This window comes from Notolepis coatsorum (assembly GCF_963971535.1).
Source record: "Notolepis coatsorum genome assembly, chromosome: 3".
NCBI classification, from domain to species: Eukaryota; Metazoa; Chordata; class Actinopteri; order Aulopiformes; family Paralepididae; genus Notolepis; species Notolepis coatsorum.
The window spans coordinates 25,324,902-25,352,626 of record NC_140167.1 but is presented as its reverse complement, the minus strand read 5'-3'; the positions used below and the strand labels follow the sequence as shown (position 1 = coordinate 25,352,626).

The 27,725-nt window shown below is 43.9% G+C and overlaps 1 protein-coding gene across 1 annotated transcript in view; it reads right to left on the bottom strand.

The window, feature by feature from the left end:
• LOC311225731 (uncharacterized protein) overlaps nt 1-27,725 on the bottom strand; it is a gene marked incomplete at both ends in the record, with an annotated part of 149,416 nt that overhangs the window by 58,377 nt on the left and 63,314 nt on the right. Inside the window, 8 exon segments of the mRNA XM_084311125.1 lie at nt 3,296-3,451; nt 4,855-4,953; nt 6,153-6,262; nt 6,264-6,318; nt 11,120-11,261; nt 13,826-13,936; nt 19,312-19,459; nt 20,854-20,890. Of these exon segments, the coding sequence (XP_084167251.1) occupies nt 3,296-3,451; nt 4,855-4,953; nt 6,153-6,262; nt 6,264-6,318; nt 11,120-11,261; nt 13,826-13,936; nt 19,312-19,459; nt 20,854-20,890 (858 nt within the window).

The following is a 27,725-nucleotide window of genomic DNA, read 5'->3' as shown; positions in this document are numbered from 1 at the left end:
CTGTTGGAACTTGATTGGGGGGAAAGTGACAGCCCTACCTCATTTACAGCACACACAGACCCTCACCATGGATATATGTATCAGACCCATAGACCCCCCCCCCCCCCAAGTGTTCAGGTTGTGCAAGGACCCCGTCTTTGATGCTCAGGTGTTGTCTAGTCTGCCAAACCTGTAGGTGGGGAGTTAGCAGTGTAGAGACTGACACCGCTGTTCAGAATAGACACAGGTTACATACTGTACTTACAGTACATAGAGGGCTAACTTCTAGTGAACAAGATACTACTGTACACAGCACTATTCGTGTTAACTTGAGACCCCTTGGAACCCTCTTAAGAACGCTCTGAGGGTCCCCGAACCACACGTTGGAAACCACTGCGGTTCACAATGCCTATCATTGTCCATACAGTTGGTGTATACGAATTGGTCCAGTAAATCCACTAGATTTAAATAGACTGGCCAAGGCGGTCGGATTACTATCACTTCGGCAATCCGCACGCAGTTCAAAGAACAATTCATTCTGATTTACAGACTGCAATTTAAAACTGTGTATTTTCATCATGAGCAATGCGCATCAACCGTGACGTCAAGACCGGTACGGCTACGTTGAATGTCAAGAATGCAATTTGAAATCCCCCCCCTCGGGGGTGATGAAAGTTCAATCTTATCTCATCTGATTTTATAATTTAACACTCGTAACTGCGGTTTCCCTTCAAGCATGCTCCTGAGTAATCTCCCTCCCTCCCTCCCCTCCCTCCCTCCCCTCCCTCCCTCCCTCCCTCCCTCCCCTCCCTCCCTCGCAGTATCAGAATTCACCTCGCGCCTCTGCTCCTCCTACTTAATTAATGATGTGAAAGCGATGTCACCGCAGGGCTTAAAGACGGCGATGGCGGCCTCATTTAATTCCTCTAAAGCGCAGATAGGGAGATCTCGTGTCTGTGTTGGCCTGACGTGACCTCGTCGTGTTTGTGTTGGCCTGACGTGACCTGGTGTTTGTGTTCGTCTGACGCTGCTGTAAACTACAGGGGGACGTTCCAGTTCGCTGAACTGTTGCCGATAGCGACGCCGATGGGGAGGGTGTGTGTATTCTAGCTGCCAGCGTGTGACTGGAGGGGTGGTTGCTTTTATATCCCCACGCCACCAATGCCTTTGAGCAAGGCACTGAATGCCAAAGTGCTCTGCTGCGCTCTAACCTCTGACCTCATGAAATGCATATCGATGGCTGAAACGCAAAACCTCCTATCTGCCAAATTCAGATTTCACTTTGGATGATGAGAAACCTCCTATCTGCACCTATTCAGGTCTGTCTGCAAGATATTTCCCAAAAGCCAAAAGCAGTGTATTGTATTGGGTATCCTTAAAAAAATTGACATTTTCAGAAAGGTGGATGTGTGTGTGTGTGTGTGAAGGTTTGGTGATCCTTGTGATTGGTTGAGACTAGGGATGTTCGATATTGGCTTTTTTACCGATATCCGATATACCGATATTGTCCAACTCTTAATTTCCGATACCGATATCAACCGATACCGATATAGGGGGGGGTAATTAACATTACATATCTCTTGTCGTGGAATTAACACAACATTATGCATACTTTTGACAATAAATAAAATAAGAATTTGTTCTTACTTGCTGGCCTGGGTAAATAAAGGTTAAATAAATGTAAAAAAATAAATAATAATAAAAACATTTTTTTTTTAAACCGATACAGATAATTTTCGATATTACATTTTAATGCCAATATCGGCTGATAATATCGGTTGGCCGATAATATCGGACATCCATAGTTGAGACACAATCTAAAGTGTCCAATTAAACAGGCCAAATTCTCTCTTTGCCCCTAATCCAAGCCATTAAAGAGCAGTTACTGTGTTGAGTTTGATGAGAATAGCACCACCATGGGGTCAAATGACTCAGAACTCCACAGGTCTCCTTGCTATGGTAAGGCAAACACATTTTGTCAAGTTTGGCTAGGGGGAAAGGTTGTGGGGTCACCAGGGGTGCAGTCGTAATATCAGAAGTGCCTGTACTCTGTTTAAATGACGCGCTGCGTGCGCATGCACGCTCCTGCACGCGCAATACATGTTCCCTCGCGTGCGCACAGAACAGATGATTATTATGCATAAATAGTAGGAAACATGTTTGTATAGGAAATTACTAGTTTTAGTTTAGTTTTTGTAAATATTGCCTTGAAATAGAGAAGCTGAAAAAGGTAGCAGGATGTAGCCTTCAATATATAAAGAAATTATATTGTCAACAGATATGGTTGAAAAACAAACAATGTTTTAAATGTAATTGTAGATACAATATTGTAGTTACAATTTATTTAATTGAATTAACTTAAACTAGAAAAGTTAATACAAACTAAATTAACAATGTAGCTTAGTTTACAGAAGGACAGTTTCCTTCTGAAGCACAACTTATAAGAAATGTCTCATCCTTCCAGTCGGGGACCATTTGTCACATAGTGAGCGCTCCACAGCTCAAGCAAACCCCCACATGGCTTGTATTTTGGTTTTGCACTTCTCGTTCTTTGTTATGCTATTGTTATGCTATTGCTATGCTATTGTTGTTATGCAAAGACTAGGTGATAGATAAGTGCCGGGTACTTGGCGCGCCGCGCACAGACGACGAGTCGAGTGAAAGTCGTGAACACATTTTTGTGTGCGCGCGAGTGCACGCGTGTGCACATCCGTGCCCGTACTTCTGCTCAGAAAAGTGCTGGGACGGCGTGGTACCGCGTGGCACCACCACTGCACCATTGGGGGTCACCAAAATCAATAGGATTCTTCCTCATGGGTCATGAATGTGTACCGCAAATTTGTAAATATTCTAACAAAATGGTATTCGAGATATACTAATTCTAAAATGTAAAGTTTTGGCCTAATGGTGGCACTAGAAGGTCATGGGGTCACCAACATTGAGAGATCATCCTATTGGGGTAATTTTTTTTAAAGGTTCAAATGAAAGCTATTGGAGTTATCACGTTCACACGAAGAACCTGCAGCGGGTGGTCCGTGGTGAATCCATAATACACTGAAACTGTCCTTTGGGGATATAATTAGGGGAGCGACTCTGCCTAATTACTTTAGTGGATTAATGTATTGTCTTTTTTGTAATTGATTTTGGGGGAGATTTTTCTTTTTTTTGGGGGGGGGGGGGGGGGGGGGGGGGGGGGGGGGCTCATATATGTGTGTGTGTGTGTGTGTGTGTGTGTGTGTGTGTGTGTGTGTGTGTGTGTGTGTGTGTGTGTGTGTGTGTGTGTGTGTGTGTGTGTGTGTGTGTGTGTGTGTAGGACCTGTAGTGTTGATGCAGGACACCCCGTCTGGCGCCAGGGTGAACTCTTCATCACAGTAGCATATGGTGCCTTCCTCGCTCTCATGACATTCCCCGGTCTCACAGTGGCTACAGTTCTGCACCGGACTGATTATCACCTCGCCATCGCCTTCCATGGCTGGGACACATGCAAGAGAGAGAGAGAGAGACACACACACACACACACACACACGCACACGCACACGCACACGCACACACACACACACGACTGAATTTAAAAGGAAATAGCCCATCCTCCAGAGACGCCTTTCACCCCTAATGAAATCCTTATGCAGTGTTATCACCGCCATTCACTTCTCGACCTTCTAGTCATTCAATTTCCATTAAACTCCAAACGATATCGAGATCAAACATCAGAGGGGTAGTGGTATCACATTAAACCTGATAATCGAAGGAATCAAATGGTGTCATACCTGTTAGATAAACTTGTTGGGAAGGGCGTTGTATAATGCTCGGAAATTCCCGATTACATTTTGGCGAGGGAAAGAAATTGCCATTTTCAAAGACATCTTACCTTAAGATATCTGAATGAATATGGGTTCTATGAATACCCAAGAGCCCCCCCCCCCCCTTTACACACATTCCCACTTGATGGTATTCTTGTGCAGTTTTATGCATATAGTAAAATGAAATGCTGTATTTCTGCTTACTCTTGGAATTGCATACATACATTGGGTATGACTGGAAAGCTGAGGACTCTTGTGCATCCAATGAGCCCCCATAGTCATTTAAACGTAGTGAGACAACCTCATGACACTTTACGACCACAAAGTAGAGACCTGGGACATGCAGAAGATATACTGTACTGTATGGTTTGCCTGGATATATTGAAAATAAGAGAGAGAGGGGGGGGGGTTCTGAGTTCTTTGTTTTCATAGTCTTAATAGGATATCCTGGAGGGGTTTTGACGATGTTCATCAATTCCACCAAGTGCACAAAATGTGTAACAAATCAACCAAATAATTACTGCAACAACGTACTAAACATAATTGAGCATGACAAAGGCTATCATTAGGCATAGATATACTGTCCCATGCCTCTATACAGGATACATTCAAAACACAATGTTTACACAATATTAATATACTGTATCGATCTCAAAGTTTTTCAATGGTGTAAGGCACTTGAATGTTAATTGTTAATCGTTTATTTTCCAGCACCTCTTTCTGTATATAAATTGTGTTGAACACAATTGTTGGTGGGTGTAGCAACACACCAAATGTCTAATTAATTATTTCCCCTCCATGGCTACCCACAAAACAAAACAAAAATCAAACTAATTTAGTACATTGGGTAAGCTAAATGTCCCGGCTGCCAAAAGCACAGCTAACTGATTAATCAAAGCTAATTCACTGCTTGAGTTCCTATTATAACATCATCAAGGGAAATAATTCTGAACAGCTTGTTTAGGCTTGTTAATATTTTATTTAAATCCCCTGGCTAAATGCCAAGGAGTACCATATCTGATTGGGCCTTTAATTAAGGGCCAAAGGTTTGAGGATCAGCATGGGCTTCTGATACCTTTCAGAGGATCCAGGAACATGTCCCCCTCCGGACTGATGTAGGATGAGCCATCCTCGCCGTCGTGTTTTGGGTTGTTGTCTGCTGACGCGTTGCCCCCTAGTGGACAGGAGCAACACAACAAGGAATAACTCAGTGTCACCATTGCACCAGCGAACACTGTTATATACTGAAAATCTATACGTTTACATTTAATAATAATAATAAATTGTATTTGTATTGCACTTTTCCCACAGGATCCCAAAGTGCTACAGGGTTAAAAATAAAAATAGAACATAGTTAAAAACATAGTATAAACAGAAAATTAAAGACAACAGCACAAGAACACATTTTTATCACAAGAAATCACATTTGAAAATGATGCTATTATATTTTCTTCACAGCACGTAGCTTGGAAAATGTTCACAGATTTATAACCTGAATCATTCAGTCTGTGAGGGCGGACATGTGGTCACCTGGCGGAGAGCACACCTCTAAGGAACTGCAGATGCTATTTCCTCAACTATTTCTTCATCGTTCACCGACTCAGGCCTACTACAGTTGAAACTAGTTGAGGAAATAGCTTCCGCAGTTCACGACCTCTCCTCTGTCGTGGATCCGGCCAAGTTTCTCACACAGCCGGTGCAGCGGAGCATTTCTAGACACAGAAAACATTGGTACGGTTTCCCGATAATCACACGTCCTCCTCACAGCAGAACGACAGGATTAAGGTTGAAAATCAGCGAAGGTTTAAGTGGCTACATGCACACTGCACAAGCAGAGTCAGTGAACATGTGTACATTATACATTGAAGTGGCTCTCCCACTCGCTGTAATACATTTTCAGCTTGAAGTGGGTTCCAGGTAGTTTGGTAGTTTCCAAAAGCCTCAATGGTGCGATCAGTTCCCGTAAAATGGCTAGAGGTAGCATTGTTAGCATTCATTGTTGAAACCAACGCAGAATGCCAACAATGTTAACAAGCCTGTTAAAACAAAGCCTAAAATCAGCTAACCAAGAAGAACAAAAAGGTCTTTAAAGTAAAAAGGTAGTGGATGTCAATCGCGTTTCCTTGACAACGAGTTGGCAGCCACTCAGACCAGGATTCTATTGTGTGTCACCAATAGTTGTTTACTTCAGTGAACATCAGTGAACAAACCTTCGTAATACAGGAACCTTCTGTCTTTTAAAGTGTATAGAATTGTAGGATTCAAGAATAAACATTTTGTACCAAGAAGTAATTTTGTGCTGGGAAGAAGTTTTGTACTATTACTATTTTGTACTACTATTGTAGAATGCATGAGAGTGTCGACCACACAGACCTCTGTAGCCTCCTCCACCGCCACCGGACATGCAGCCACCCCCTCCGCCGCCAAAGCCCCCACGGGTCGGCCAGAACTTCTGGCAGGCCTGCCCTCCTGGCCCCCCAGCGCAGGGGTCTCCCGCCCTGACTGGCAGGGGCACTGTTGTTCCAGCCTCCTCCTCCGCCTGTCACCGAAACACAAGAGTCCATTTGAATATGAGATGGGACAGGATGTTGTGCTTCCAGTGTTTGGGACGGAATGTCACGCTTGTGACTCCTTATGTGACAACGGTCTTTTAGGAGAAGGTTGTACATTTTCGACTTGAAATACCTAATACCTAATGTGTTGTCCTTAACTAAAACGCTACATTAAACAATTTTGTTAAGAAGAAAGGTAAAGATGAATTTGAACTGTTTAAACAGTAATCCAGAACTATTGTATTGCACAGTGATTTTATAGTATGTCTGCACTTTATGTGCTCATTTCATCATTCATGTCTTTTCTATTCCACTAAAATTGAATCAAACCATAAACAAAGTGGCCTGTTGGGATGTTAGATCCTAATGTGAAAAACTGTGATTTTATATGTCTGCTCATTTCACCCTTGCTATTATTTTACTGATGAATTGAAAATGGGGGACCCTGATGTAAACAAGATGAAAGTCTTTCTCTGGTCTGCATCCCCTTAACAATTGTGTGTATTGAGCTGTACTGTATTGTACCCATTCTGCAATCTGTTAATAAAGTTTTGAATCAATCAATCAATCAACCAATCAATCAATCAATCAATCAATCAATCAATCAATCAATCAATCAATCAATCAATCAATCAATCAAACTTATTTTTACTTTTATTACTACGCCCCACTATCCGCAGGGTGCCTGCATACTATGACCTTTATCATGTTTTGTAACAGATTACAGAAATTCAAGAAGCCTATTGGAACGTGAGGTTCTGATATGATTTGATTAATATCTGCATTATTTTATCCCACTTTATGCTTTGCTCTTGCTGGTTGTTTTACACTGATTTTATGTTTTAATTCTTACTGATTTAAAGCACTTTGAACTGCAATCCCCTGTATGAAAGGTGCTATACAAATAATATTTATTATTATTATTATTTAAACTGTGTTGCTATTTTCACATTTGACGGAGTAAAATACTCGTACCCTTTTTTAAGAGTGGTGTTTGTGTCTGTGTGTTTGTGAATCCTTAGAAGGTAGTAAATGGTTGACATTCAATTACATTTAAGTGTGAAGGTAGTAAATGGTTGACATTAAATTACATTTAAGTGCATACAGTACAGGTGACATACAGGACATGTCTACGTCACGCATGAACATTCACAGACACTCCACCGCTCATCCGCCAATCTGCGATAACAGCTCTAAGGACACGCCGTAGCCTCCGGCAAAAATCCCATCAAAGAGAACCGGTAATAATAGATAAAAGTTATAGCTAATCCCTTCCCATATCCACCCCCCCCCAACACCAGTCCATTCCATCTGTTTTTCCTCTCACCCTCCTTCCCATCTTGAGTCGTGAGAGGGATACAAGCAAATGGGAACGGGGATGGGGGGGGGGGGTTAGACGCACCCAGGCGTGTTGGAACTATTCTCAGGGAGTGGTGCCGTAAAATGTAATTTCACTCCGTCCAGCGCTGTCCAACACGGCCGTGCTGAATGCAGTAGACTGAGCCATGAATGAGACCCACGGCTTTAATCTCACACACTACACACAACGCTGTCGCCATCGGCAATGTATTCTAGCCAAGCTAAAATGCACCCCACTTGGTAAAGCTACATACTGTAAGTGGCCTAATGTAAACCACAACTTAGTGAACATATCAATAAGCTTGATTGATTGATTGATTGATTGATTGATTGATTTATTTGACAATATATAAATAAACATGTGACAGAAGCACAGTCTGGAATAGTGCCAAGGATAGACACAAAAAAGCTCAGAGCTTATTTCCATTTTGGTCCTTATGGAAGCTACGAATCACCACAATACTGCCCATCACACCACTAGAGAGAACAAGATAGGAGAGGGAACTGAAGGTCGTTTCGGTGACGTTTGCTGCTGCCATCATGGGTCACAACTTTACATGCATAACGTTAGCTAGCAGTAACACCCGTTCCCTCCGGTCCTCCTCCACTGCCTCCCTCACTGTCCCGACATCCAAACTCAAAAACTTTGGTGATCGGGCCTTCTCCCGCACTGCACCCCGACTCTGGAACTCCCTCCCTCAGTCCATCAGAGACTCCCCTACACTCTCCACCTTCAAAGCTCGCCTCAAAACCCACCTGTTCTCCCTTGCATTCAACCCCCCCCACCCCATAACCCCCCCCCCCCCCCCCCCCCCCCCCCTCCAACCTGATTGATGTCTGTCTCCTGTCTTTTGTGCTATCATGCTGTCATGTTGTTTTTGTTTCTTGTTGCTTCTTTGTTTTTGTTTCTTTGTTTTACTTTGCTCCCGACTATTGTCAGCGACTTCGGGTCATTGAGAAGCGCTATATATAAATTAAATTAATTATTATTATTATTATTATTAACATTGTAAACAAAGAGTAGCTCTATAAACTGAGAACGAAGATGATGACCTCAGTCCACTACAACCACTGCGTTGTCCAGCAGGAATCAAAGCAGACGGGGAAAAGGTTACCAGCAGTCAGTCATCTCAACTCCTCCAGAGTCTTGGAGGGACGGATATAATGGACCTATCTCAAACCCTGCCCTCTTTTCTTGATCCTCCAATCACAGCTGTCGCTTACCTCGGATTTCCTCGGTAAGCGACAGCTGTGATTGGAGGATCAAGAAAAGGGGCAGGGTTTGAGATAGGTCTATTCCCCATCGCAAAGCTCCATAGTAATGTCAGTCTGTGAGAGCTAACTAAACCACTTTCCAGGCTTTGAGCTACACATCTAAATACGAAAATAGAGATATACATGAACCAGAATACACACATCTCCTATGCTGTATGCATCCAAACCAGTCATGTGGTCTAATAGAGGAAAGGATTCAAAGTGCCTCAAGTCAATTCAGGTCCTGCTACTACAGTACATCACACACTGTGGCATTTTATGAAGCTCGCTAGGAGGCGCCAAGAAAACAAACGAGCGGTATTTGTAATAGCCTGATTGAATAGCCAAATAAAACATTTCATTCTATAATGCCGGATGCATATTCAACCCAGTTACATTTATGGGATAATGTCTAAAAAGGAGCAGTACGGGGAGGCTGGAGAATGACTGCAGCGCCACGTGCCTGGACTCCTCTCACCACCAACAACCATAAACCCCAGGCATACCTAATATTTCACATTTCGTTCAGCCCGAGTTTCCTCAGAAAAGTCAAACCTGGGGCCTCTGCGAACGTGCACGGGGGTGGAGTCAATATATCTTCTATGTGTTTGCGAGGCGGTCGTCAACTGGAGAACGACGCGATGCATAATGGATACGTGTGGCGTGTGAGAAAATATAGCAGTGAGTGATCTCTATTATGGAGGGGGAACAGACTGGTCAATATGAAACCAATGGTGCTGCTCAATGCGCAGAAGGCTTGCGGCGGGGGGGGGGGGGGGGGGGGGGGGGGGGTTGTTTGTCGATGACATCAAGCTGTTTTTGTTTGTTTTGTCGTGTTTATTCCCCCCGCTTGAAGACACATCTGTACGCGCGGGGGAGATGAAAAGTCAATGAAACTCGCGCATCGAGACAAGGGACGATAATTCATAAGACTAATTCACAGTGTGTGGGATAAATTAGCGGCGGCCTGGGGGGCGAAAATGCCCATAAAAATCGGATACATTTGATTGGATATTTTTTTCATGTCACGCAAATATTTGGAGACATTGGCATTCAATAATCAAACAGTAAAAAATTATAATTGAATACAAATTAAACTTCTAAGTGAAAGACGTGGTTTATTAATCCAAGAACACCAAGCGGCTGGACAAGCTGGTAAAAAAGGCTGGTTCAGTCCTTGGCAGGAGTGTGGACTCACTGGGGGTTGAGAGGCGCACATGGAGGAAGCTGCAGGCCATCATGTACAATGACAGCCACCCTCTTCACTACACCCTGGCAGGACAGAGGAGCCCACCCTCTTCACTACACCCTGGCAGGACAGAGGAGCCCACCCTCTTCACTACACCCTGGCAGGACAGAGGAGCCCACCCTCTTCACTACACCCTGGCAGGACAGAGGAGCCCACCCTCTTCACTACACCCTGGCAGGACAGAGGAGCCCACCCTCTTCACTACACCCTGGCAGGACAGAGGAGCAGTCGCAGTGGACGGCTCATATCGCTGAGCTCGCGGACAGAGCGGTACAGGGGGTCCTTTGTCCCCACAGCCATCAGACTGTTCAACACCATATGACCCCCACCTCACCTCTCTCTCTCTGTCTCTCATGACCTGGGCTGCAGGCTGCCCTCCTCCATTGGACAATGTGCAATTTTATATTGCATTTTTTTTTTTTTTTTTTTTTTTTTTACTTAATACTATCATTTGAACTTTTTAACTTCAGCGCTGACTTTTATTGTTTGCTTGTTGTATTTGTTGTCCTTTATTATCGCTTTTTATTGTCTGTCAACTGCACTAAGCTACCAAATACCTGAATTTCCCCAAGGGGATGAATAAAGTGATTTATCTAGGCTGCTTGATTATGGGGCAAAAATCATAATCACGATACATTTGATTGATATTGAAATCACGATTATTAAACACGATTACTTATTGATTGGAGAACATCATATGACGATGACTGAATTTGGTTTTCCTATGACGATGACTGAATTTGGTTTTCCTTTCTTATCAACCAAAGGCTGCCTTTCTGTCATCTTCTACAAGATAACTGGAGAAACGCACTGTGGTTCCCTCCTCCCTCTCAACACGAGCTGAAACTACTCTTTGGACTCACACACACACACACACACACACACACACATACCTCCACCCCCACCACTACACACACCGGGTTTACCTGCAGCGTTGGACTTCCCATTGCGACCCGGTTGGCTGGGGTCGTAGTCCATCTGCTCGAGCTGGCTCTCCGATTGGCTGCTGTAGCCTCTGCCCCCGCCCCCAGCGGCAATGATGAGGGGGATGTACACACCCCTTTCCACCTGAAACCGCACCCATTGGTTTGACGACAATAACGTAAAGTAGCGACCGTTCATGGTGGGAAAAATTACTTTGACCACCTCTACTCCCGGCATTAACATGTCTCTGGTGACGGGGGAGCAATCAGATAGCACTAAAATACAACACTGCATGAAAACACTAATAATGCACTCAAGGCGCATTGAGGATGGACTGCGATCCTATTCCCTGGAGGTGTCTCGATAACACATTTGTTCAGACCTTACTTACATTTGGATACTCGCCGATACAGAGTAGTTATATGAGTTCTTAATTATATCATTTCAGTTCCAGCAATGACTTTTAAAACATGTTTTAGTTTCATCAGATGTTCCTCACTGTCTGACTGGAACAAATGAAACACACAACATGACACTGATGCTGACGTCTGGATATAAGATGTATAAATGAGTACTACAGAGTAATAGTGCTAATCAAATGTATGTACAGAGTTGTAGTATTACTATGTCCAGTGACACAGGTATAAAGACACCATGGTAATAACAAGTCATAGGCTACTGGCCAGTAGCGTAACTAGTGAGTAAGGGATGTTTTGCTGAAAATATCTGTGCGTTCAGTAGAAAGCTATCTGGCTGCAAGCTAGGCTAGCATAGCACAAATGAATGGAAGCGGATACGGACCAGGCTGCTAGCCTATAGCTGTTGGCCAAAAACACCTCTCCCGGAGTTTTGGTCCGTATCCGCTTCCATTAATTTGTGCTAAGATCGGCTAGCTTGCAGTCGGATAGCTTTCGACTGAACGCACAGAGAGGAAATTAGTATTTAGCTTCTTGTTTCAATCTTGAGCCTGGAGAAGATGGTAATCACTAGGGCTGTCCCCGACTAAGGATTTGGATGGTCGACTATGATTGGCCAAAATTTGCTGTTATTCGACTATTGGTCAAAAAAAAAATATATATATATATATATAGGCCTATATATATATATATTTTTTTTTTTTTTTTTTTTTTTAATCATTCCATTTGGGCTGTGGGGGGTGCTTAATGTCTGAAGGAGTCGACTGAAGGCTTCTTGTCCTCTGCAAAAGCATGCAATTGGTCCACTGATGGATACATCTTGATATTTGTCTAGTCTAGTGTGTTCATTAGATGGGTGAAATTAAATCCTCTTTCAGTGCCTCTGTGCCTGTTTTCGTAGGCAGTTAGCCTCTGGTATTTGTGCCATTAGCGTTAGCCACGCTTCTAGGCCTCTCTTCTTTTGGAAAGAATGATAAAAAAAAAACTTAACATTTTTTTTTTTTTTTTTTTTTTTTAAACTATTTGACTAAGAGGTTGGTTAGTCGACTACGGCCTCTTTCGACCGATTAGTCGACTAATCGACTAATAGGGGTCAGCCCTAGTAATCACACTTCCCATAATGTTGGCGTGTTCCTTTAAAGAGGCTAACCTTTTCAGGCTATTTCACTGATGATTGGAGGAGGGCTTTAGACAATGATAAAGTTTCAAATTCTGATACCGAATGTACATCCTTTGACTGTTCAAGCCTGTATAGAGAAGAGCTTGTTTCCTCATGTCGCTGAATGAGCTGTGCAGCCGTGTGCCAAGGCTAGAAAACAGTCAACTGTGCAACTTCCTTGTAGTGTGTACTTTATAAATTATGAATATCTTTATAAATTCTATTTTTCTCTAGACCCAGGAAAGTGGCAACATTTCCCGCACTCAGGGGAGTACATCAAAAAACCCATCCAATATCAAATGTCTCACCATTGATTTTACGTTCATGAATTAATCCCACCTACCCTTGGGGGCTTTAAAGTGATATTTCTTTAAAAAATAAATGTGTTCTTTGTAGGAATTCACAAACGTGTTAGACATATTTTCTGGCTGCTCTCGGGAGCGGTTGACACCACCGATTACTTACTTTCATTCTGACAGCCTCCTCTAAACAGTCCTAATTCTTTTTTTTTCATCCACTTTTTCTCCCATTTTCTATTTTTCTCCCATCCCAATTTTCGTATTTCATCCAATTCAACCCTCCCCTGTCTTTGAACGTTGTTTCATGCCTCCCACAAGCCGGCTGCAATGTGGACTAAGTCATACATACTGTAGCACGAGTCCCCTCCGATACTCGAGGTAACAGCAGTCGCATCTTTCCACCTGCGCGGCTCGATCTTTCAGCGTCAGGGGTCTGGGCTTTGGAGGGGCCCCGCCCCATGTCGCTTCCTGATTCTACTGCGCAGGCGCACCAACCGACCTGTAGGAGTCGCTGTCCACAACGCCCGATCCCCACCCATCAGTTTCCCTCCCCCTAATACTGCCAATGTGTATTAGTGCGGTCGCCCAGCTAAACTGAAAGCAATGTGGAGCGCTGGGCTCGAACAGGGAGGCGTACCTGTTCGAGCCCAGTCTCCCGTATTCGTGGTGAGCGCCTTGCCCACTGCACCACGTAGCCGCCCTAAACAGTCCTAATTCTTACGTATACCCACCTGGTGAAGTAGAGCCAGGTAATACAAGTGTATTCCATACCCACGTTTCCTGCTTTTTTTTTTTTTTTTTTTTTTTATCTTTTTTATCGCGGCTACCACTGACCTTGAACACATACGTGGCTCCGCCCCCTCCACCTCCGCCGCCTTTCACTTGAGTCTTGTTGACCCACGGGCCGCTCTGGTCCAGGCAGATCTTGTTCAGCACCGTGTTAGTCTGGAAGGGGGGGAGAGAAGGAGAGAGAGAGATATCTCCGATTATTACATCTTTGAGACGAATGAATGATTGACAATTGCATTTATATAGCAATCTAGGGTGGAAATTGCCTCCTTCCATCTCGGGAGGCTCGGGAGACAGGGATTGATATCAGCCCAATTAAGGGAAAGGTGGTGATTAGGTGGCCTTGATGTCAGAGACCAAATTGGGAATTTGACCAGGAACATTTTGAGATAAGTCTTAAGCCGGCTTAACATCTTATCTGAATGTGTCCCTATCACCGTGACAACTGGCCAACAACACCAGTTCCCGACAGCGGCCCTGACCGGGGCTCGAACCGCTGATCTTCCGATCATGAGTCCGGAGCTCTTCTACCCGTGTACAGCCACACTGCCGGACAATTGAGATGACAACACGAGATGACCTACAGTACATGTTGCTTCAGTGCAGCGGTTCTCAGCCTTTCTGGTGTCACGGACCCACGACTTGATGCACATCAGGCCGTGGACCAGCACTTTGATAACGTGTTGCCTCAGGGCCCCCTCGTTAGTTATTCCATAACGGTCTAGATACTGAATGTGGGCAGATACGAGTCAAGAGAGTGAAACTTATGAACAAAATAGTCGCTCTTATACATTCTCAAGTTGGGCTTCTGTGTCGGTGAAATAACATTAAAACGGTTCCAAAGATAATTCATGTTTTTCTCTGCATATTTTCACACCGCCAACAAAGTACTGGGTCCATGTCTGTTGTCTCTTCTTCGGAATGGATTTGGTGCCAGCTGTCATCTCTGCCCGTCTCCGTCATCGAAACTGGAGACCATAGTACTTATAGCCACTCCGCACAAAACAGTAGTTTTTTCACACGTCGTGGGAAATAATAATAATACTACAATAATTGACATATTTATAAGTCGTATTAAGTTTTGTAAATAAGACAGATAGAGAAGATTTCAAAGCACTCAAAATTGCCAATATCTCATTCTCAATTTCTACCTATTTCTGAATTACGCAACATTTTGTAATTTTCTGAAGAATTGTGAAATTTTGAGAACCACTGCTTTAGTCTGTGTGTGTGTGTGTGTGTGTGTGTGTGTGTGTGTGTGTGTGTGTGTGTGTGTGTGTGTGTGTGTGTGTGTGTGTGTGTGTGTGTGTGTGTGTGTGTGTGTGTGTGTGTGTGTGTGTGTGTGTGTGTGTGTGTGTGTGTGTGTGTGTGTGTGTGTGTGTGTGTGTGTGTGTGTGTGTGTGTGTGTGTGTGTGTGTGTGTGTGTGTGTGTGTGTGTGTGTGTGTGTGTGTGTGTGTGTGTGTGTGTGTGTGCGTGTGTGTGTGTGTGTGTCTGTGTGTGCTGGTCTGGTGTCGACAGGTTGGGACACGCACACACACATACACACAAAACTCTTGCATACCGTGCACTTTTATCCTTTTTACATTCCTTCACGGTTCAAATATTCATGTACAAAAGGCTACAACAACATGGGAAATACAGGAAAAGTACTCAGCCATACACTCACTCGCTCGCTCACTCACTCACTCGCTCACTCCCTCACTCACTCACTCACTCACTCACTCACTCACTCGCTCACTCCCTCACTCACTCACTCACTCACTCACACTCACTGGCTCACTCACTCCCTCACTCACTCACTCACTCACTCACTCACTCACTCACTCGCTCACTCACTCACTCGCTCACTCGCTCACTCACTCGCTCACTCTCAAGGCTCTCTCATCCCTCAGGCCCTTCAGAAGATATGATAGTCTGGGGGTGGGCGGATGGTGGGCGGGAATTTTGCACAAGTGTGATTGACAGGCAGGGATGGGGCGCACTCCAGCCTTGTCAGCTGGGCCCTAGGGAGTGTCAGGGTTGCTGGTGCTACATTTAATACAGAATTAAATTAACCCACGCCCCTTCGCTCCTTCCTCAAAGCCTATCCTGTCACTCCTCCTTTACAGAGTCAAGTGTGAGTGTTTGTGTATGTTTACAAAAGACTGTGTGTGTGTGTGTGTGCATGTATGTATGTCAGCATAACGTGAGAAAGAAAGAAAGACGATTATTTGAATATATGAGAGAGGGAGAGTGTACTTTTATATGTGTGTGTGTGTGTGTGTGTGTGTGTGTGTGTTGTGTGAGTGTGTGTGTTGTGTGTGTGTGTGTGTGTGTGTGTGTGTGTGTGTGTGAAGGAGAGGAAATGTGTGAGCGAGAAAAAGGGAGAGAGAGAGAAAGGATACTGTATATATATATATATTATAGAGAGAGAGAGAGAGAGAGAGAGAGAGAGAGAGAGAGAGAGAGAGAGAGAGAGAGAGAGAAGAGAGAGAGAGAGAGAGAGAGAGAGAAGAGAGAGAGAGAGAGAGAGAGAGAGAGAGAGAGAGAGAGAGAGAGAAAGATGAGGAAGCGTATTCAGAGTTACTGGGAACAGATCACTAGTTCAGCAGGACAGACCGGGCTATAGTGTGGCAGACATGTGTTACAGATCACATTGAGTGGGGCCATGCAGAAGGCAGTGTGCTCCACATGCTGTCAGTGCTGGGGGGGTGGGGGGGGGGGTATAGCATGGGGCCCTTCAGAGAGCAGTGGGCTCCCCAGGCTGTCAGTGCTGAGGAGGGATGAGGTGGAACTTAAGTGAGATGAGCCTCACTCGGAGCAGCAGTGTCTGGGGGTGGAAACTTTACTAGGAGGGAGAGTTGTATTATTTAAAGGGGAACTATTTTACTATTTCTTTCACTATTTGGGCACTTTTACACAATTCCTGTGAGTCTATGGAACACCTCTGTAATATATATATTTTTTTTATTCATTGTTTTGTATTTCTAATCAAGTCCTCAAAAACAGCATTTTTCTACCTCAAGATCTCGAGCTGTTTTGAGCCTGGGCTCCTAAACCACTGCGCGTTCTGGTTCGCCTGAACATTAACATGCAGCGGTGTCTTTATGACATCACATATAGGGCACATTTTCAAATGACTCAGTTCAGTGAGGGTGAATATTGTGAGAGGAGAATTGGAAGAATGCGCCAATATGAGAATTTTGAGACATAGATCATATTAATATAAGTTCACATAGCTAGGAAACAATGCTAAACACTGAAAAAAGCCATTTATAAGATAGTTCCCCTTTAATATAAAACTATTTTTGGAAGCAGCAAGAACTCCTTCAGTACACCTTCTTTTTCATGGAAATATCATGAAAGGCTCATTTGATAGGGCGGCTACGTGGTGCAGTGGGCAAGGCGCTCACCACGAATACTGGAGACGCTAGGTTCGCCTGTTCGAGCCCAGCGCTCCACATTTGCTTTCAGTTTAGCTGGTCGTCCGTACTAATACACATTGGCCGTATTAGGGGGTGGAAAACCGATGGGTGGGGATCGGGCGTTGTTTACAGCGACTCCTACAGGTCGGTTGGTGCGCCTGCGCAGTAGAATCAGGAAGCGGCGCCCCTCCAAAGCGCAGACCCCTGACGCTGAAAGATCGCGCCGCGCAGGTGAAAAGATGCGACGGCTGTTACCTCGAGTATCGGAGGGGACTCATGCTATGTATGACTTAGTCCACATTGCAGCCGGCTTGTGGGAGGCAAGAAACAGCGTTCGAGACAGGGGAGGGTTGAATTGGATGATACAAAATTGGGATGGGAGAAAAATAGAAAAATGGGAGAAAAAGTGTATAAAAAAAAGAAAGGCTCATTTGATTTACATAGAACAAGCACCCTCTACATGTGTATATGTATACCACTATAAGAACTGCCCTAACTAACGGCAGTAACTAAGTTAGTAGTCTACTCTTACTACTACCTATGTGTTACTTGCATGAACCACCTCAAACTGAACCTAAGATAAACAGAATTGCCCCGCTGACCGACCTTTCCATCACAGTGGAAAGAACCTTGGTGTAGTCCTTGACGATCGGCTGAACTTCTCCGCTCACATCGCCGCAACAGCCAGAACCTGCAGATTCCTCCTAAACAATGTCAGAAGGATCCACCCCTTCCTGACAAAAGAAGCCAATCAACTCCTTGTCCAATCAACAGTCTCGCCTCGACTACTGCAATGCAGTGCTTGCTGGTCTACTGACCACCGCCACCAAGCCTCTTCAACTCATCCAGAACGCAGCACCCAAGTTGCAGCACTGTTTGATGAACATTGTTACTCAACTGTAAAAGTTGTACAAAAGGTAGCTAAATGACTAAAGGTAAATGTAAAATGTAAACAGGAAATTAATAGTCGTTTAGAAAAAATCTGATAATGTCTTTTGAGTCTTCTGTCTATGTTGTTGTTGTTTCCATTTTGTTAGATTTGTGTTTCCCTGTCTGTGTTTTGTAAATGTGTTTTAGTCTGTTGGTCTCAGTTTGTTCTTTTGTTATTGTTTTCCCCTTGTGCTCTATGTTCTGTGCTGTGTTCTGTTAGGTTTGTCTACCACACCTGTGTCCTGTTTGTAATTACCTTTTGTCTCTAATTAGTGTTTGTATATTAAGTGTCTGGACCAGCAGAGACTTGCTGGTTCATTGTCTAAATGTTACCTGTGTTTGTCAGTCATGTATCATGTCTTGTGAGTAAAACATTGTTATCGTCACCACGCCGTCTCTTATCTGCTCATTTCAAGCCTTCTTTCGTATTCACTCTGCTATCTGGGTTCCAATCACCATGCGGAGTAAGCGCACTCATAACAGCTAACCCTAACACACGCCTAGCTAATCCTACCCTACCACACGCCTAGCAAACCTTAACCCTACCACACGCCTAGCTAACCCTAACCCTACCACACGCCTAGCTAACCCTAACCCTACCACACGCCTAGCTAACCAAAGGGTAGGCCCTTTTTCATTTCAGTCTTCTTTATTAATACAGTTAAACACAGAGTGAGGTAGTTAAACTATGCTGCAGCTCTGTCCCTCCGTTTCTGTCTTGTCCACTACCTGCTCCTGTCACACACAGGCTACACACACTCCTCCTCTTCCCCCTTCAGCTTTGCTATGGACAGAAAGGTTTGATGTTAAATATGCTTTTACCTGGAAACATTTTTACAACTCACATATTAGCCTTTTGACAGCCTCTCTCTCTCTCTCTCTCTCTCTCTCGCTCTCTCTCGCTCTCTCTCTCTCTCTTCTCTCTCTCTCTCTCTCTCTCTCTTCTCTCTCTCTCTCTCTCTCTCTCTCTCTCTCTCTCTCTCTCTCTCTCTCTCTCTCTCTCTCTCTAGCAAACCAAGTCACTTCAGTGTTTAGATTTATGGCATGTTAGATGTGTTACTTGGAATAAAAATGTAATTTTGGGTACATTTTCTGATTCCTAATTTAGCCTGGTATCTGACTGATATCTGATGCCTGTATATGTTATACTGTATATATAAATGTATAACACTATTAAAACCCCAGAAAACACTCACGTTGGGACACGCGTCCTCCCCTTGCTGTCCGACCAGGATGTTGAGCAGCTCGCCCTTCTGCAGCAGGAAGTCCCCTGTGATGTAGACACCGTGGGAGCCGCTCATGGCCAACACGCTGCGACCGCCAGCCGCTCCGTAGGCCGTGATCCTGTTTGAGGAGCAGTGGGGGGACAGACACAAACACACTCAGCGTCCATTCTCAGAGGAAGATGTCCCCTGACGGTCACGGTTGTACATGTGGAAAACACAAGGTGGTTGCAAACTCAAATATGTTATTGTTAAGTAAGTCTTAACCCTTTCACTACCACACTACCAAAGGGTTAACCCTTTCACTGCGACAATACAGAAGGTTAACCCTTTCACTACCACACGACAAAGGGTTAGCCCTTTCACAACCACACTACAGAAGGTTAACCGTTCACTACCACACTACAGACGTTAAAGGGGCAGTTCACCTAAAATAAAAATAAAAAGCGTATTTTTCACATAATGAACTATTTTCGACCGAAGTACATAGAACAGTTCAAGTAGTTCCTACATGAAACAACTCACAGCGCGGTATGTGGAATAACCAGACCATGATTTCTGGAAAGATGGCTTTTGAGTTTTTAAAATGTATTTTTTCGGCACTTTGAGCATCACCTTTTTTTTGGGGGGGGGGGGGGGGGGGGTGAACTGCCCCTTTAAAGTGGATGGATCCAGCAGTATCACAAAAGTTAAGGAAAATAGCAAATTTTTTATGAAATAGCACCATTGTTGTTGACAGTTGTATTACACAATAACAACATAGCATCACATTGTAAATACCATCAAATACAAAACTAAGAAGAATATGGCCACATCACAGAGTCCTGCCAGAAACCTCATGCTCCTGAATGTACTGTACTCTATGTGTCAATGCATGACAAACAAATATATTTTAATGTCCAAATTCCATTATTTTATCATTTTATAATTCTAATATTGGAAACTATATTTAAAAATATTTTGTCCTGACCCATCCTGCAAAAATGTCATCCAATAAAATATCATCACTGATTTCCAAACAATCCCAGTGTCCACCTACAATCATATAAAACATTCCTTCCCATTGGTCCTCGATGACGACGGGTGACATATTCTCCATTGTCATGGCGTCATATTTGGTTGACATTCAAATGAAGTCCCTCCCCGATGTTAACTCATTGACCGCCACGTTGTGCTGACTATGTGCTGCCACGCAGTAAACCTATGGAGTCGCTCACCTTGTTTGCAGGCCTATATAACTATATATTATAGCTATGGATGCAATAATATGGCCCATTTGGCATATATATCGTTCAAGATGTGAAAAAGATAAAAAATTTCCATCCGTTTTATACCGTGGTGAATATAAGTAGCGGTTTAGGGTAATTCCTGGGAGACTAGTAATATGCCGAGACGCATATTATACTTAATCCATTGGCATTTCGTCCCTATACACGCTACAATAAAAAATTCAAATGCATATGATCGGTATATTATGTTCCATCATGAATGCATGAATAAACAAAATAAACAAACTGTCCTTGGAGGACAACTGGGTCCTTGGGACACCATGCTGGGACACCAATAGAGTGAGAGCCACCTGAGAAGTATGGTTTCACTGCTGTTATTGTTGTTGTTGTTGTTTACAATTTACTATTCCAAGACGTATCTTCTAGGCTTATGTCTTGGTTCGCAGTGGCTCAATACAATTTGTTTCGCTTTAGAAGGACATAAGGTGGAATCATTTTAAGAATTATATGTGTAGTAACCTAAATGTTGTAAACTAATTCCAGGCTCCGCAAATGTAAGCGAATCCCCCCTGAGTGCATCTTTAAGTCCACCATAAACACTTTAATTTGGAAACAACAAGTCAAATCACGGAATGGTAAGACACTATTAACTCAATAGCCACCAACACTGATTCAATACGTGTTTTTCCGTCAATCATTGAACGCCAACCACGTATACGTTATTTGATCGTTATTTTTTTTATTCGCTATTTTCAATCATCATCAATCCAGGGAGCCTGTGTAACCATAGGGAATGAGTCTGAGATCGCAAAAGTCCAATACCGCCGCCTGGTGGTATGTGGCCGATGTTGCACTCCCTTTGAGACTCTGTGTATGACTCTGTGTGTCGATGAAAATCATCAGAGTTTTCTAGTAAGCTGGACTGAGGGCTTTACCCGATCGCATTGAATAGTTTTCAGACCTTGATCGTGCTTTGTTTTCATATAGCCATCGCCCTGATCAGCGTATGCTGTTGTACTAACGAATGCCGTTATTGACAAGCAATTGATCAGAAACGACCCCCCCCCCCCCCTTTCATGCATTCATGATGGAACATAATATACCGATCATATGCATTTGAATTTTTTATTGTAGCATGTATAGGGACGAAATGCCAATGGATTAAGTATAATATGCGTTGCGGCCTATTACTAGTCTCCCAGGAATTACCCTAAACCACTCTAAAACAATACTTATATTCACCACGGTATAAAACGGCAATGTATGGATGGAATTTTTTTTTCTTTTTCACATCTTGAACGATATATACTCGATGCCAAATGGGCCATAGTAGTGCATCCAAAGCTATAATATATATATATAGTTAATTTATAGCCCTGCAAACAAGGTGAGCGACTCCATAGGTTTAATCCCGTTCCCAGCGTGGCGATCAATGAGTTAATACCATTTCATGGAGACTTAAAGTAACTTAAGAACTTCAACAACATTGCATCATGGAGTTTTACTTTTAATAAGCCAGCAATCATTTCATAAGAGTAAGGTGTCACATTTTACCAACAGCGCATGTCTCATTTTCTAATCATTACTTGCATGGTAATTAAACTATGCTGCCCTTGCGGACGTGCGCACACACACAGCAAGAATTTCAGCACTATTTTCATATTTTCATCATCTCACAGTATAACTATATTTTAAAATAAGGACTCTCAGAAGAGCCCCACAGCAACAGTAAGTCCACACTTTAAACCACCTGTGCATATTACTTTTGACATATGTTTATTGTGTACCCTGAGCGCTGGGGGGGGCAAAGACAGCCTCCACGTGGCCCTCCCCGCATGTAGCTAAAGGGTAGTTGCAAGGCTGCATGCCCTGCAAGCGAAACTACCGCGTTTGCAGACCACAAGCCAAGCCCCCGCAGGCCAGGCGGGACATTTAAATGCCGCCAACTGTCGAGGCTTAGCACTACTGCAGCTCAATTGATGGATTGAAGGCTTAAGGGAAAACGTGCATTACCATGGCCTTCCACCACCCCCCCCCCTCCCACACACACACACACACACACATGTGCACATAAGCATTATGCAAGTGCATTAGCATGCACACACATCCCCACACTTTTGCCTCAGATTTGCGTCAGATCCAAATTCCGAACGCTCCTCGGCTCTCTCAAAAGAAACAGGAGGGGGGGGGGGGGGGGTAACTCTGATTGGTTTTCTCTGTGTGTGTGCATCGATATGTCTTACGTCCCCGGCGGTGTGCGGCTCGGTGGCTGGAGAGAGAGGGAGAGAGAGAGAGAGAGAGAGAGGGAGAGAGAGAGAGAGAAGAGAGAGAGAGAGAGAGAGAGAGAGAGAGAGAGAGAGAGAGAGAGAGAGAGAGAGAGAGAGAGAGAGAGAGAGAGAGAGAGGTAGGGGTGGGGGGGGGTTGGACGGACGTGGGGGCCCGGTGCTGGGCAGCTGGCTACCTCAGCTGTTTGCCTAATGACTTTCAGGAGGTGCAGAGAGCATATTCATCTCCACGGCCGGTTGGTCACATCGATTAAAGGTAGTGCCAGCTGGGCGGAGCGCCTCCACGACCCACTAGCTCAGGCTGCTAGTGACTCAGGGAGGAGTGTCCTCACTACAGGTCACGGCTCACATGATGCTCCAGACTCAGGGAGTGTCCTCACTACAGGTCACGGCTCACATGATGCTCCAGACTCAGGGAGTGTCCTCACTACAGGTCATGGCTCACATGATGCTCCAGACTCAGGGAGTGTCCTCCTCACTACAGGTCACGGCTCACATGATGCTCCAGACTCAGGGAGTGTCCTCACTACAGGTCATGGCTCACATGATGCTCCAGACTCAGGGAGGAGTGTCCTCCTCACTACAGGTCACGGCTCACATGATGCTCCAGACTCAGGGAGCGTCCTCCTCACTACAGGTCACGGCTCACATGATGCTCCAGACTCAGGGAGTGTCCTCACTACAGGTCACGGCTCACATGATGCTCCAGACTCAGGGAGGAGTGTCCTCACTACAGGTCACGGCTCACATGATGCTCCAGACTCAGGGAGGAGTGTCCTCACTACAGGTCACGGCTCACATGATGCTCCAGACTCAGGGAGTGTCCTCACTACAGGTCACGGCTCACATGATGCTCCAGACTCAGGGAGCGTCCTCACTACAGGTCACGGCTCACATGATGCTCCAGACTCAGGGAGTGTCCTCACTACAGGTCACGGCTCACATGATGCTCCAGACTCAGGGAGTGTCCTCACTACAGGTCACGGCTCACATGATGCTCCAGACTCAGGGAGTGTCCTCACTACAGGTCACGGCTCACATGATGCTCCAGACTCAGGGAGTGTCCTCACTACAGGTCACGGCTCACATGATGCTCCAGACTCAGGGAGTGTCCTCACTACAGGTCACGGCTCACATGATGCTCCAGACTCAGGGAGTGTCCTCACTACAGGTCACGGCTCACATGATGCTCCAGGCTCAGGGATGACCCCTATTAGTCGATTAGTCGACTAATCGGTCGAAAGGAGCCGTAGTCGACTGGCCAACCTCTTAGTCGAATATATATAAAAAAAAATAAAAAAATATTATAAATATTTTTTTCATTATTTCCAAAAGAAAAGAGGCATAGAAGCGTGGCTAACGCTAATGGCACGCATACCAGAGGCTAACTGCCTACGAAAACAGGCACAGAGGCACTGAAAGAGGATTTCACCCATCTAATGAACACACTAGACTAGACAAATATCAAGATGTATCCATCAGTGGACCAATTGCATGCTTTTGCAGAGGACAAGAAGCCTTCAGTCGACTCCTTCAGACAAAGGGTAGTTGCAAGCGCAAATGGAATGATAAAACATTTAAAAAAATATATATATTAAAAATATTATACTTTTTTTTTGTCGACCAATAGTCGACTAACGGCACATTTTGGCCAATCATATTCGACCATCCAAATCCTTAGTTGGGGACAGCCCGACTTCAGACTCATGGAGTGTCCTCACTACAGGTCACATGCTCCAGACGCCGGTTTAATATAGCTTAGGCAGAGAACCGTGTGGGGAATATGCAGGGCAGCGGGAAAAATTGCCCCCATGAATCAAATGTTGACTCACACATTTGCAGGGACAGGGGCAAATGTGAGAATTACAAACATCCAAGAGAAGTACACCAGTCTTATATTTAAATTCAAACATGGACCATCTGGTAAAGAACACGTGAAACATCTGGTAAATAACACATGAAACATCTGGTAAATAACACATGAAACATCTGGTAAGTAACACGTGAAACATCTGGTAAATAACACATGAAACATCTGGTAAATAACACATGGAACATCTGGTAAGTAACACGTGAAACATCTGGTAAATAACACGTGAAACATCTGGTAAATAACACGTGAAACATCTGGTAAATAACACGTTAAACATCTGGTAAGTAACACATGGAACATCTGGTAAAGAACACATGAAACATCTGGTAAATAACACGTGAAACATCTGGTAAGTAACACATGAAACATCTGATAAGTAACACATGAAACATCTGGTAAATAACACATGAAACATCTGGTAAATAACACATGGAACATCTGGTAAGTAACACATGAAACATCTGGTAAATAACACATGAAACATCTGGTAAGTAAGACGTGAAACATCTGGTAAGTAACACATGACACATCTGGTAAGTAACACATGAAACATCTGGTAAATAACACATGAAACATCTGGTAAATAACACATGGAACATCTGGTAAGTAACACATGAAACATCTGGTAAATAACACATGAAACATCTGGTAAGTAAGACGTGAAACATCTGGTAAATAACACGTGAAACAGCTGGTAAATAACACATGAAACATCTGGTAAGTAACACGTGAAACATCTGGTAAATAACACATGAAACATCTGGTAAGTAACACATGGAACATCTGGTAAGTAACACGTGAAACATCTGGTAAATAACACATGAAACATCTGGTAAGTAAGACGTGAAACATCTGGTAAATAACACGTGAAACATCTGGTAAATAACACATGAAACATCTGGTAAGTAACACATAAAACATCTGGTAAATAACACGTGAAACATCTGGTAAGTAACACATGAAACATCTGGTAAATCACACGTGAAACATCTGGTAAGTAACACATAAAACATCTGGTAAATAACACGTGAAACATCTGGTAAGTAACACATAAAACATCTGGTAAATAACACGTGAAACATCTGGTAAGTAACACATAAAACATCTGGTAAGTAACACATAAAACATCTGGTAAGTAACACATAAAACATCTGGTAAATAACACGTGAAACATCTGGTAAGTAACACATAAAACATCTGGTAAATAACACGTGGAACATCTGGTAAGTAACACATGAAACATCTGGTAAATAACACGTGAAACATCTGGTAAGTAACACATAAAACATCTGGTAAATAACACATGAAACATCTGGTAAGTAACACATAAAACATCTGGTAAGTAACACATAAAACATCTGGTAAGTAACACATAAAACATCTGGTAAATAACACGTGAAACATCTGGTAAGTAACACAGTAACATCCTGACTGCTACATACACATTCAACAACAACAACAACAACAACAACAACAACAACAACAACAACAACAACAACAACAACAACAACAACAACAAAGCACATTGGATGCAGGTATGTTAAACTGACTGTATTCTGTTGGATATATTATAAATGTATCTATTTGATTTTGAAGCAGTGTAAGGCCCCCGAATGCCACAACACGGCCCTCTGCCACAGGTCACCAGAGCATTGTGGGGGTGAGTTCACACATCCATACTATTTCAAACCCTCCCCCATTGAAATCCATTATAATGCATTTAAAACGTTCATTTGGCCATCATCAAACCTCATATTTCTTTTCATGAACATTCACAGGGTGCAGCCATCGATCTTTCGACATGAGGCCGTGGGTTTTATTATTATAGATCATTGATCTTAAGGCACTGTACACTTAAGGTTACGTCTGATTGCTTGGCATTTGGCGACCTTTAAGAGGGCTCTGAGTAGGGGCCCTACTGGTGTGTGTGTGTGTGTGTGTGTGTGTGTGTGTGTGTGTGTGTGTGTGTGTGTGTGTGTGTGTGTGTGTGTGTGTGTGTGTGTGTATCTATAGTGTATACTGTATTGTGTGTTTGAACAGACTGTGACAGTGCACTGATACTGGAGACAGTGGTGGTGCTGGCTGAGCCATTGTTTGACAGAACACTGGTCTGCATTTGCCACAAAGTGCTAGTGTTTTTCTTTAATGGAGGAAATGAACTCATCCAGTTAATTGCGTGGCTACATGAGTAGAGCTCCGGTTCGAGCCCCGGTCAAGGCCGTTGTCGGAAAGTGGTGTTGTTGTCCAGCAGGGGGCACTCTGTCCTCTGGACTAGTCAGTAATAATGCCCCTGTTACGGTGATAGGGACACCGTATAGCTGCGAGTGCCGTCCTTCGGATGAGACGCTAAACCGAGGTCCTGACTGAATCTCGGTCATTAAAGAACCCAGGACACCTATCGTAAAGAGTAGGGCGTTCCCCGACATTCCTGGTCAAATTTCCAATCAGGTCTCTGACATCAAGGCCACTTAATCATCCCTTCCCCTTAATTGGCTAATTGGATATCAATCCCTGTCTCCTGAGCCGTTCAGCCACTGTGTAGTGTGATGTGTGCCGGGTGCCAGTGTATGGCAGCCATTGAGCCTGCGTAGCCCAAGGTTGGGTGCTACACAGTGGTGGTGAAGGAGGCAATTTCCACCCTACATTGTGGGGAGCGCTTTGAGTGTCTAGAAAATGAATGAATGCAAACTACAGGTTCTAAGCTTCATTTTGATGTATACAGTACGTTTGCGGGGGTTTGAAATAATGTTTGATGTTGACATGTTTGAAAGACTTGTCTCTCTCAATGAATGTGATACCAGCGGGGCATAGCATAGGTGATGACTGGAGCTGCATGGGCACGTAGGCGGAATGCATAACAAACTGTATACAGGGTCAGAGTATAACAAGTCTCATTATCCGTGCTTTCCTGAATTCATATCTGAAGCTGGGCTCATCCCTAGTAGATAAAGATAACAAATATATATATACTGTGTATACTGTATATATATCCATGTGTGT